Source organism: Pyxicephalus adspersus, chromosome 2 (assembly GCF_032062135.1).
Source record: "Pyxicephalus adspersus chromosome 2, UCB_Pads_2.0, whole genome shotgun sequence".
In the NCBI taxonomy this organism is placed as follows: domain Eukaryota; kingdom Metazoa; phylum Chordata; class Amphibia; order Anura; family Pyxicephalidae; genus Pyxicephalus; species Pyxicephalus adspersus.
In genome coordinates this window covers 100520695-100533918 of record NC_092859.1, presented here as the reverse complement: position 1 = coordinate 100533918, position 13224 = coordinate 100520695, and the positions used below count along the sequence as shown (strand labels likewise).

The 13224-nt window shown below is 35.9% G+C and overlaps 1 protein-coding gene across 1 annotated transcript in view; it reads left to right on the top strand.

The window, feature by feature from the left end:
• TBC1D22A (TBC1 domain family member 22A) overlaps positions 1 to 13224 on the top strand; it is a 276396-nt gene that overhangs the window by 177859 nt on the left and 85313 nt on the right. Inside the window, exon 11 of the mRNA XM_072401624.1 lies at positions 1693 to 1820. Coding sequence (XP_072257725.1) covers positions 1693 to 1820 — 128 coding nt within the window. The remainder of the gene's footprint in view (positions 1 to 1692; positions 1821 to 13224) is intronic.

Below are 13224 nucleotides of genomic sequence, written 5' to 3'. Positions count from 1 at the left end.
TTTACTGTTGTTGACTATAAAGTAATAGGTGCATCACATTCCTAACTCATCAAATGGGCATGGTGGCCCAATGGCATGCAATCTTGCTATTCAGATTTGGAACCTATTTATAACCACCATCTAGAGGGATATTGATTGTATGGATTTACTCCCCAGTCCTAATATTTGTATGTAGGTATATTGGATTCTGACTAAAATAGACCATAAAAAGTGTTCCTGTACAATTTTAGTACATGCATTTTCCCCTTTCTGTAGGGAAGAGTTAAAGCTACTCTCATATCTTTTTGCTGTCTGTATTCCTGTTTAGAGAAAATTGCTTTTACTTCCTTTCCCAGGGAATCGGCAGCTTTTACCTGGAACAGGGGAAGTGTAAAATCTCCCAACAAAGACATGTGTACTTGTGACAACTTGTTGGTAGGAATATAAGGGGATACAGGAAAAAAAAGTTGAAAAAAAACTCCAAAACGTCCCCTCTACACAAAATAACCAACAATTTGGCAAATTATGTGTTAAGAATGGTGAAAACCACATTCAGAATAATAGCAGTTCTTTTTGCATGTTAAAAGTTAAAAAAGTAGTATATGAGATGTTCCAGTCAAAATGTAATACATACACCAGTGTTCTTAACCTTCTTAACAATGCAAAACCCTTGAACTAACTTTAAGGTCTTCAGGGAACCCCTCCTATAAATACTATACCCCCAGCACATTAGTTTGGTGGTGGTGGAAAGAATGCCTCGTACAATGCTGGTCAGTGGGAAGAATGGGAAGATAATAAAAAAAATCATTGATGTCAACTGACCTGAAACTGACCTGAGAGTCACAAAGTGCTAATTGCTCAAAAAACTCCTAGCAACCTATGGAGTATTGACAAATACACATACAAACATACATGACGAAATTACCTCTCCTAATCTAGAGGTGGGAATGGAAGCATGGAGGTCTGGCCCCCAGTAGTACATTGCTGTGTAGGACCTTATTGTGAATGGTGGATTTTGAACTGTTGTTTATTTTCTAGAAATGCTTGTGATTTTAGATGCCATATTAGGTTTTTATTCATATATTGTCATACCTCTTCTTGTAATTTTACTGGAGCTATGCTAGTTCAGGTTATTTGGTGCTTTGGTAAGGGGTACCTAGTTTGGGGAGGAAGCACTGTATGTTTTTTACATTTACTCTTTGTTATGTGTTCTTTAAATAAAAAGAGAAAAAAGGAAAGTGGAATTTTTGCACTCAAACCAAATTTACTGTTCAACGCAACCATATCCTACTGGTTATGATATATAAAACCTTTATTTTTACTTTGATGTGGCTTTTAAACACCGACTCTGTTTAACTGGCATATTGTTTACCTAAAAATGGTTATTTTCTTATAACCTTGAAGATTGTACTGTATTTGTTTCACGTATAGCTGTGTTAATCCTAGCATTAAATATCTATTATTTCTGGTGTTACAGCTTATTTAATTTCAGTTGCCTTGAATATTTTCCAAGTTAATGTGAGCCTGTCTTGAATATGATTATACAAACTCTGTGCCAAAAATTAAATCCTAGTACCAAAGGTATGATGATTTAAAACTATATACATGGAATATTGTTGATGATTGTCCTGAAGGCTCTTATTTATTATATTATTAGTGTGTAATAATGTGAAGCATCCTGAGATGTAACAAGTGGCTTTTTTCTTGTTACAGAACATGTACATAGACACTTACATCAATATGAGGTTGAATACCTGCAATTTGCTTTCCGTTGGATGAATAATCTTCTGATGAGAGAGGTACCCCTGCGGTGTACCATCAGGCTATGGGATACGTATCAGGTCAGTGAGAGGAGCGGGCGACCCGTTGCTATTACTTTCAGGTGTACTAACATCTGCTGTAGATTTTTCTATTTCATTGTTACATGCTCACCTGACATGAAAGCCACACATTTCTATTGCATTACCAACAATTCAGAAATTTTATATGTTGTAAAAACTATAAAATCTTGGTATTTTAACACAGCTTGGATCACAGCTATTCCTTATCTCTGCTGTTCCCTTAATTTATGTATGTTACACTAAGATGAAGCTTTACGGCTGACACCCTAAAATACATATATATTTTTCTTTTTCATTAGCATTTGTTAAGCAAATGGTGTAAAATACATTTTAAATCTGCTTTTTGATTTCCCATTCTCCCTGTAAACAAATCATATTTAGTTTACAGTTGATATATTTGTATTTCATATATTTACCTAGGTATATTAATATTTTCTCATTAGTTTATGTATATCATTAGCTGGAGAATACATTAGGTTTCACTAGAAAGCTTAAAGTACTTACAGGTAAGGCATAACATTGTGTATAATAATTTGTCTACACCTTACATTGGCCATAAAATGGCAGATATCTGAGAATGGACAGTAGTGAGACACCTGCCCATTCTCAATTATTCTTTACTACATGGCTTAATATAGTCATGCATGTTATCACACCTCATAAGAAAGTTTAGACATGTTATGTTATATGTTATATATTATTAAGAGCCACCCATAATGCCTAAAAACTGACCCTTCTTTAGCTGAGATATAGATTTAGATGCCTAGGTGTTTGTTTATACAACCAGATTGTGAAGGAACGTTCTGAATTTCAGTAAGAGTTCAGGAGTTTACAATAGGTATTTAGGCTACTTATTAAATAAAAACTTTGAAAAAAGCCCTCACTGATCATGTCATATTTTAATTTATTGTTATTTACTTTGTACATGTAAACACAGAAAATTTTGCGAGAAAGTTCTGTGTGTCATATGTCTGTTTACATATTCCATAATTTATGTATTTGCAGATCCATAGAAAACATTATACGGACTTTAACAATACCAGTATAAAAAAGTGTTTACTCAATAAAATGATAATTTGCATGTGAGGAGTAATCACAGATCACTAAGAAATATCTTAAATTTAACTAACATGAATCCTCCTGATACATAAGATACTTTCTATACCCAATAGTTGTTGGTTGCACATCCATATGAGGGAAAGCCCCAGCAAAAAACCAAAACTCATTCTAGGTCCTTGTACTTAAGTTGATTGCACACACATTCTACACTTCTAAGTGTGTGTGATGGGGGGGGGCAGTCAACTTACCTGAAGTTGCTCAAGGGCTCTAGTCTGTCATAGGATGCACTTGATACCAATAAATACCAAAATGATAATCCCTCTGTGTTAATGCATACCCCATTCAAACTAAAAAGAAATGGTAATTTACTCAACCAAGCTAATAGCTGTGAGAAGTTAAGGGTAGGGCAATCTTAGTAAGCAACCCACAAGAAGCCAGCATAACATAAATACCATTGTTGGTTTCACATATCCATCAATATGATGGCATCCTGCACAGACATTGGGTACACACTGTTTAAGTACTAGGATTCCTGGGCAGCTGAAATGAGAGAACACATCTAAAGCTGACCAGGATTCCTATACCTTAAATGTTACCCCTTGAAAAGAGGAGAGGGGGTTATTGGAGAAAGGCAGTAGAGGGATGAAGGAGTGGGTGAAAGTTCCCACCAGGGGTATTCAGACACACTCTGATAAACTCTAGGTAAAGATTCAGTGTCCCTAAGTAAATGGACTCAGTTCACAGATGCTAGACGTTAAGAAGCTTCTCATTTTTGTCCACTTATTTGCTGTGAGTTTCTAATTTATTTAAATGTCATGCATACTATTTTAACCTCACTAAAGCAAGGGTTTGGGGATTTCTATTCCTTAGCCAAAGTTTAGAAGTGTTAAGAACATGGGATTTTAACACTCCAATATGCCTGGGTTTCTCTTCATGCTCACAATAGAGATATGCTTCCCATGGCATGCACATTAATTGGAGGACCAAAAAAGAATTGCTATATTTGTCCACCAGATTTGAAACTGCCTACAGTATGACAACCCAGAAAGCAAGAGGAAAGAACAATCAGAACTTGGGAGTGTGGTTCCAACATAAAAAATATAGGGGGCCTCTAAAGAGAAAATACTAACCATGTACCATGTTAGACCAAAACCCATTGCATTGCTTGTCTGTTGGTTTCCAAACCCAACTTTGGTACCATGTGTGGGCATAGGATGGCTTATGAGGATGCAGGAGATGGGATGGAAGGATAAAAAATTGAGAAGAGACCTTGTTCATGCAGATGATCATGGAAAACGCTCTCAAAATCAGTAATTTGCAAGGGCAAACATTTATTTCGAGTCAGAGATTCCTTATTGTTTCAGATAAGAGAAAAACAGAATAAGGAGCCAAATAAGGAAGCCTTTCTTTTTTTTTTTAATGCTATTTTTTAATTTATCCCCAAATTTACCATCCCATTTTCAAAGGTAGTTATCAGTGATTCCATTCAAGCGGATATCCTCTTTACAATAAAGACAACAACTTTACAATATAGCAGTACCTCTTTACTTCACTTTCTAAGGTCTTTTCATTATTAATGTGGCAAACAGGTTTCTAAGGGCTCTATTTATAAAACAGGTAATCTGCCATTCCCTTGTGGGAAATAATTACTGCCATTGAAACACATGAGCCTGGAAGATTCCCATGAGGCAATGTTTGAGGGAACGTTTGATTCCCTGTTTTATAAATAGAGCTCTAAAAATGGAGAACACAAAGTTGAAGTGAACACTTGTTAATGTAAAAAATGGAAAAATTTCGGATTATTACACTATAGAATCTATATGATTTGAAAGTGGGTGTGTTAAAAAAATATAATAAAATTCTCTTAAAACTTATATATATTTGTCTTTTAAAGAGTACCCATAATATTACTTTTATTTAATATATAATTATAACTATATGTTCCCTTTTCTTGTATATGTGTAATATTGTTAGATCTTTCTCTATGTGGAAACCATACATTTTATGTACATGTAGTCATGGAAATTTTAGTTCTCAGGCACGCAGCTAACTTCACATGTATGTATGTTTTAAACTCCTTTTTATGTTGGTATTCTGTACAGACATAGAAAATACAATCTTTAACAGTAAATTTTTAAGTTTAGATTTTAAGCTGCAGTTTTAAGCTGTGTATAAAATTTATATATAGTAAGTATTAAAATGCATGGAACTAGTAGTGGAGGTCTCTGAGGTGCTGTTTGTGGGAATACTCTGGGCAAACAAGATAACATAGTTTACCAAATTGCACATAAAATATTATTCCTTCCAAGGAAGGTATTATCAGACTGAGCCTGTTGTGAAGGTGGCGCTCATATACTTTAACAGGTGATCATTATGTTTTTTTTTTAGGTCTGTGAAAATAAAAATGAACATACATGTTTTGTTACTGAGGTGTGCAAAAGTTTAATATTAACGTCTGCTGTTTTTTTTTTGTTGTTTTTTTTCCTGTATGTGTTTAAGTCTTTGAAGTTTTATGTTAAAGAAGCTGTCTAGATAAATAAAGGGTTCTGGGAGAGGTGAAGGAAAAAGGGTAAGCAATAGGGGTTCATTATTCCTAGTACCACCCAGTTTATTAGTAGCAGAAGACAATTTGTGTCCATACTTGTGAATCTGAAATGGTCATTTTTAGCCTTGTTTTAAATGTTTAGACAATCCGACCTGTGGTAGAACAATCTTTTACCATGTTAGATTGTATTGTGGGACTGTAATCTTAATATATGGGGTGGGAGATTCCCAATATTTTTTTTTTATAAAAGCTTAATCATTTTATGTGTCACCGGAAATGGTGCTATAAGTGAGTGCTGTAGGGCATTGGATGGGCAGCATAATGTCATAATGTCTGGACTTGGCAGCATAATGTCATAATCTTTAAAAAAATATATCTTTTAATATGGTTTCATTTTACTAGTATTAAGCCCCTGTAACTAATTTTACAAACATGTTTCTAATTAATACAATGTATTGCTATAAACACTGCATGCATTTTTCTGATTCTACAAGAAAAAAGGCAGTTTTCAGTATATAACTGAAAAGGATTTGCAACATAACTTTACTAGACCACAACAGGTTAATATAAATAGCCCTGCAGTTTTGTCAGCTTTGCCTCTAGAGAGTGGTATTAGAGATCACTCAACCAAATATATGGCAGCTAACCCTGGTCAAGCCTTTTGAGACTCGTCGTGTAAACAGTGATAATGCATCATGTTTCGGAAACGTTTTTCTGTATCTTGAGCTACTATTGCATTGTTCTGACCACTTTTATTTTCTTCCTAATTATGTATTTATGAAGTTGCACAGTGTAGTAGTGTTTTAAGTGAGTGCTAATTGCATTAATAATTGATTGAATTTGCTTTCTGTCAGATGTCATTGCAAATATTTTTTTTGTTCTTAGTTTGAAAAATTTGCCTTTTCTGTGTAACATAGCATTTCAGGGGTCTTGCTAAGGTCCCTAAAGACCTTCTGCAACTCTCTATTCCTGTGAAGAAGCTTGTGACATAACCAACACAATACATTGCAGCTTTAAATATATGTAGAAGGAAAACATTTGGAAGGGTGGTGTATTGAAGCCTAAGCAATCTTTTGTGAAACATATTAGAGATCCTGCTGTACCCTCTTTTATTGCAATAAAGGTTTTCCCACTTTTAAAGAAGCTGCTTTCCAAAAGACTAACATAGCTGCTTCCTAATTCCTTTATTGCAGCCAAATGTGGACTGTAATATTGTCCCCTATGATTGAAATCCTCTACTTTGGAAGAAATGTTCTTCCAGTTGTGTTTCCTATGTGGTGTGGTTTTAGTGGACTTAGACCAGTATTTCTAGATTTTCTAAACTACATGTGTCTCCACTAATACAACATTGTACTATTCCAAAAACAGGCATCCCTGCATTATTGCCATAATGCCGTAATCTTTTATTCTTTTTTTATATCTATTGTAAACCTGTCTGGCGCACAGTGCCATTGTTGTCATACCCACGGCCACACAACTTGTATCTGTTGGTGTATTGTCATTCAGCTACAAGATCCAGAAAGGTGGCAAAGTAAGAGACTAGTTGTTGTGAAGTATCATTGTGAATAGGAATACATGTTTAACATACTTTCATGAGTGTTTTACAAGCCTAGAAGAATGGGAGTGCAAAACACAAACATGTATGAAAGCTTTGGAAGTATGAGAATATAGTAACTGAAAACAAGTTCATGGAGCTATGGAGTATGACATAGACAGTGAGATGACAGTTTAGATCCATAGAGATAAATACAATCCAGATCTCAGCTGCTTCGGTGACTCTTTATATTAACCTATAAGTAGCACTGAGACTCATAACTGCATAATGTGCAACGTATATACAGATTTGCTTACGAGTTTGTCCCTGCAAATTCTAATTAATTGAACAAGAAATGCTTTGTTGGAAGTACAGCCTATCACTTAGTAGATGCTGTTGAATCAAGAAGCTTGCACCTAATAGTTTCTTGTTTGCCCAGATCTTAAATCTTTTGCAGAGCCTGAAGGATAAAACCTAACTTTTTTAGTTTTACTTAAATATCCTCTGCGGAAGAGGGGAAAGATCAAGGGCTTACTATGATGTAGCGGAGGTTTCATAACTGAATTTCGACATCCTGCAATAAATTTCAAAAGGCGCTTGCCAGCAAGGGAAGGTTAGGATAGAAAGAAGAAATCTGTGCGTAACAGACACTTTGTGGCATTTCACAAAAGCTTTGCTTACCTTGCACCTGTTATCTGCCAGTAACCAGCTTTCAGCCTCACTTGCTGAAATATCTTGAGAGGCACCAGTAAAGAGCTCTGCCTTCTCAGTGTCACTTTTACTGGTACTCTACTATTGCATAACGGCATCAAAATGGCCAGACCACTCTTTCTTTGCCTGTTTCGTTGTGGTAATACTTGCAGTCTAGCTTTTCAGGCTTGTAGACTTGAACAGTGCAGCAATCTTTTCTTCATGTTAGATGTTTTGATCCCTGTAAAGGTTTCTCAAAACTGACATTACTATTGCACTGTGAACAGTAGGAAGTAATTGCTGAACACCTGGCAGACATTAAAGTCTCATTAATCAAAGGGCAGACCATAGACAACTTTGAGTCTTATTTTGTTACGCTCCCCAAGGCTGGAGAGGATACACGTCCATCAGTGAACCTGGGTTGTCCAGAAAACCTGAAATGAGCCTGGTCCAGGTTTGAAAACATTTGCTAAAAAATGACTTTCAAGAAATCCATTCCGGGTTTGCTGGATCACACAAGTTTACTGATGAAAGCATATACTCTCTAGCCTAAAAGAGCTTTAATAAATAGGGCCCATTGTGGGAAAATTAAGCATGTGCATCAGGTAACTGAGCATAGTAATATCACTACAGGTCAAATCACTTTTTTTTTTACCTGCTTGTGCTTAGTAGGGACAACAGAATCAGTACTGGGAAGTCAGTACATAAAACCTTTAAATCCAATCCTAACTCCAAATTCTTGGTTTATAGTACCTCCAATTTGGACTTCATTATTTTGCATATACTAAACATGTATTTTCTGTGTTGATTGCAAGGACATGATGCATTTCATCACTGCTATCACATGTGAAAAATTTATGTTTGGAGACATATTCACAATTCTACAGCAATATAAATGTGGTGCATTCTTTTTGCAGGGCCAAGTTCCCACTGTGGATGTATCTGGTTCTCACTGAGGTAGCTTGCCAAAGAAAAGATCTCTTACTTGTCACATTACTGGACTGACCAGTATTCCCTTTGCCTTTTATATGTTCATTACTTAAAAAAAGTGTAAATAATTCAAAGTTAAATCTGCAAAAACTAAAAAAAATAATTTGAACAATTTTTGGGCTGTTTAATCAGAACAAAATTATATATGCTTGTCAGTCTATATAGTTTCATATATGGACATCATTATGACTATTATCTATAAAAGAGGAACATCATTATGACTATTATCTATAAAAGAGGAAGTGTTACCATCCTGTATTATTTCATTAAAATTTTAATTTATCAGGACTCTTTTGCTGTTGTTGACTCCAAATCCCCAAGAATTGCTTTCTGCTGGTATGACCTTGAGTCCACAGCCCTGCACAAAAAATTCATTAAACATCTTTTACACTCATCTAAAAACACAGTTTTGCTTGCATATTAAATGGCTCTTTGTTTCAAGTAGTACAATTAAGTGTTTTGTTTTTGATAAACGCATTTTATTTTTTAACAATGCAGTCTTTGTGAGAGATAAGTTTGCTGAGAAGATGTAGCTTTTTCTCTATTCACAGGCTAGCTGTAACCCAGTTTGCCCTGTCCTTTTTCAGTGCATATGTTTTGAATAGTTGCACTTCACATCCATCAATACCGACATTTAGTGGAATTAACAGTAAGCCACAGACACCTGTTCACGTACTGTGAGCTATGATTTACTAGGCAAACTGGCTGCAAGGAGAGGAGTCATTTATTTTTGGAGTGAAGTCACAGTATCGGGCACTTATCACTTACTGTTGAATTCTGGGCCACTTATAATTTAGCAACATAGTTTTTGGACAGCTGAAATTGCAGCTTTTAATCTTTAAATCCTTAGGTTTAGTTTTTTAAATAATTATCTTATATTACACACCAATTTTAATAGTGTTGGATGCTTGATTCCTGATTTCACACTGTGAGTGCTAACTTAGCAGCCAGCAGGAAAAACTGCAGTAGGTACTAAGAGATCTGGTAATTACTGGTCCTCTTTGTTTACAGAGTGCCTCTATGTCAGTCGTTTTATTCAAACAAAAGCTTGGTTTCAATTACCATAATCTAAATTGGGTTGGAACTGTATTCTGAAAGTGTGTTGAAACTTTTTGATGTTTTACCATATGGCTCAGTCTTCTCTGTGTTATAGGCAACTAAGAGCACAGTGACTGGAAACATTCAGTGGTCCTAAGCTTTAACTGGAGTGTAATTTTAAAATTAGAACCCAAATAATAAATAATTTAAAGCCTACACCCTGGCAGATAGTTAACAAAAAGTGCAGTTATGTGTACATTATAAAAAGATATAATTTTTTATTACTAAACGAAATCTCAAAACCATTTCCCGGTAAAAAACGCATTTTACTAAAATTGATGGTGTTTCCCGGCCATTTTACCTTTAACCTGTCTATTACCTGCGCTATTAGTAATCCACAAAACTTTACCTTATTTACTAAGTTTAGCGAATGTTCGCTAATCAACGCCAGTACATTTGTAAATGCAGCTAATATAATTTATGAATATCCTTTAATCTTCTGTGATACAGAACCTGTGGGGAAAGAAAGGATCAGCACTAGAAGTGATTCTCTGCTGCAGTGCTAGTGAACATGCCAAGTTTAGAGTAAAGTGATGACCTACTACTGTGTTGCTATTCTTTCAATATGTAATCAGCAAGTTGGGAGGTGTGGTAGATTTGACTAGACTTCTTAACTATTCTGTGTTGCTGTCAGTGTTAAAGGATTGTGCTGTTTGGAAGAGTTGACTGTATCAAAAAAACTGATTAAGGATTTACGTTGACAAAAATTATTCCTATGGATGTGGGTGTTTTTTTGTGTCCGGCTCGTCCTGGACTGTGACTGTTATACCCAGTCCACTAGCTTCCAAAGGAGGTCATGAAACTCATGCAGATTGGGACAGTTTTACTTGTTTGTATTAAAATGAACCCCTTATGTTGCGTGTTATTTTACTGCTCTGCCTTATCAAGAATTTCATTAAAATACTAGTTTGCTGGAGGGTAAATTTATCTTCTCTAAAAAATAGTTGTCTCAGCTACTTGAGTTTTCTTTTAATTCAAAATGTCTTTTTGTCAAGTTAGTATCCAGATTGTGTTCATCCAGTTCTGTGTGTGATTAGATTTGGTAGGATGGCAATGATTGTTACGCTTTAGAAAACTTCTTTATGTTTTTACTGCACCTTATCTGATCTAATAAAGCTAAGTCTCTGGTGACAAGAACCAAAATGCTTTTTAGCTTTTGTAACTCACATTATGAAATTTAATCTACTTGATGTGGTTTATTGTAATACAGAGCTGTATTTCATCTCATTATGTCTGCCTCTTTTAGCTATATACAAAGGTTTGTAGGCAGGTTTAATTACTACAAATTTATGTACTTGGTTGTCAGATATGAGAGAAATGAATTCTTAATTCACAAAAAAAAACACTTTCTCATGTTGGTTTATAGTTGTGTTTATTCCCCCACATACATTCTCTCATTTTCACCTCATTAAGATAAAGAAATAAAATACTACTTACAAGATTATTGGTAGTACAGATTTCCACCAAACATTCGGTATCCCAGGGTAATTCTGTTTTTTCTGTAGCACCAGACATTTGGCAGCATACAGGAGTGTAATCAGCTTGTTTGTGAAATGCTGAATCACTAATAATCGTTTGAGTAGTATTTTATTTCTTTAATGAAATTTCTTCAATGATAATTATGAGGCCAGTACATTCTGGATTTTTTTCTGATTTGTGATATACAGTCATATGGTCAAGGTTCAGAGCATTGATGCTGAGAATTTGGGCAACCTTTTGGGTTTACCATTACAGAATCAAAGAATGTACACTCTTTTTATTTCTAAGGTTTTGGGCATCAGTACATAGTAAAAAAAAACTCATCTGGATGAACAACTAACTAACAACTAACCTCGGATGAACAACACGTGATATATTATGCTATGTCATTATGTAACAAAAACTAATCTGGATGAACAACTAACTAACAATTAAACTCGGATGAACAACACATGATATATTATGCTATGTCATTATTTAACAAAGACTAATTTAAACAGTAGAGGCAGTGTGTGAAAAATGATGTACAACTACCTTACTACTTATATAGGAATTAGGATGGTAAGTGACAGCCAGGTAGAACTAATAAAATACACTTGATTAACTGATCATTACCAACTCTATAAAAGCAGAAGTTTGGCCAGTTTGTTGGTTTGGGGCATTCAGATGTGTGGATGCCAAGGAGGAAGGCCATAAGCAATGATCTTAAGAGAGGCAATTGTTGCTGTCAGTCTGTCTGGGAAAGGTTATAAGGCCATTTACAAACAATTCAAAGTCTATAATTTTAGAGTGGAAAACATTTAGGATAGTTGCTAAGCTTCCTAGGAGTGGGTCATCCAGCAAATCCACCCCAGGGTCAGACTGGGTAATGCTCAGAGAAATTGCAAAAAAAAAAACCCCAAGAGCTACATCTCCTTTTCCCTCATATAGCAGTATGAATTAGTATGACTTAGGAACGTAGGTTTTGAAGGCAGTGTTCGGAACAAACCATGGGACTGGAGCAATATCCTTTCATATTAACATATCATTAAAAACTGCTCATACCACTGTCATGCACAGTTGTGGAGGGGTGATGATTTGGGCTTGTTTTGCAGTAACAAGATCTGCTCACATTGCAGTCATTGAGCTGGTTGTGAATTTAAAGTTTGTATGAAACTGGTCATGCAACAGGACACTGATCCTGAGAACACCAATAAATCTACAACAGAATGGCTGAAGAAGAAAAGAATCAAGATGTTTCAATGGCACAGTCAAAGTCCTGATCTCAACCCAATCAAAATCATGTGTTGACTTTAGGAGAGCTGTGCATGAACACATGCCTGCAAACCTCAATGAATGTAAGCAATGTTGTAGAGAAAAAAGTGGATCGGAATTCTACTCACATGTGAGATACTGATAAATTAATTATTTTCTGTATGACTTGAAGTTATTTTTTTCTAAACATTGTTCCTCCAGTTAGATTTAAATAATGTAAATCTGTGATGTAAATAATGTTGAATCTGTTTATACCCAGGTGATTACTTTAACCCCCCTAGGGGTGGATTTTACTTGCAAAAAGCAATAATCCCATTCGTGGTAACTTTAAAAGCCCCCCTTGCCTTTGCCCCGCGATGCAGCGGCGATCTAATGGTCCCGCTGTGATGCCGGGACGTTTCTGAATTAGGGGGCCTGGCCGGGTGGGAAATTTAAAAGCAGATTAACCGAGTAATCTGCTTTTAAATACCACCTGGGGTCCCGGCCACGCCGCTGCTCACATCAGCAGTGAGATGCGAAGCACAATGCAGGACTTCTGCATTGTGCATCACATCTATCTGCTGATGAGAGCAGCAATAGTAAATTCTGGGGGTGGTGCCAGCAGGAATTCACTGCTGGCACCACCCCCGGAATTTACTATTGCTGCTTGCATCACCTGGAAGATGCGATGCACAATGCAGAAGGTCTGCATTGTGCTTTGCATCTCCCTGCTGATGCGAGCAGCAGCGTCGGTGGATGGCGGGGGTGAGGTGGGC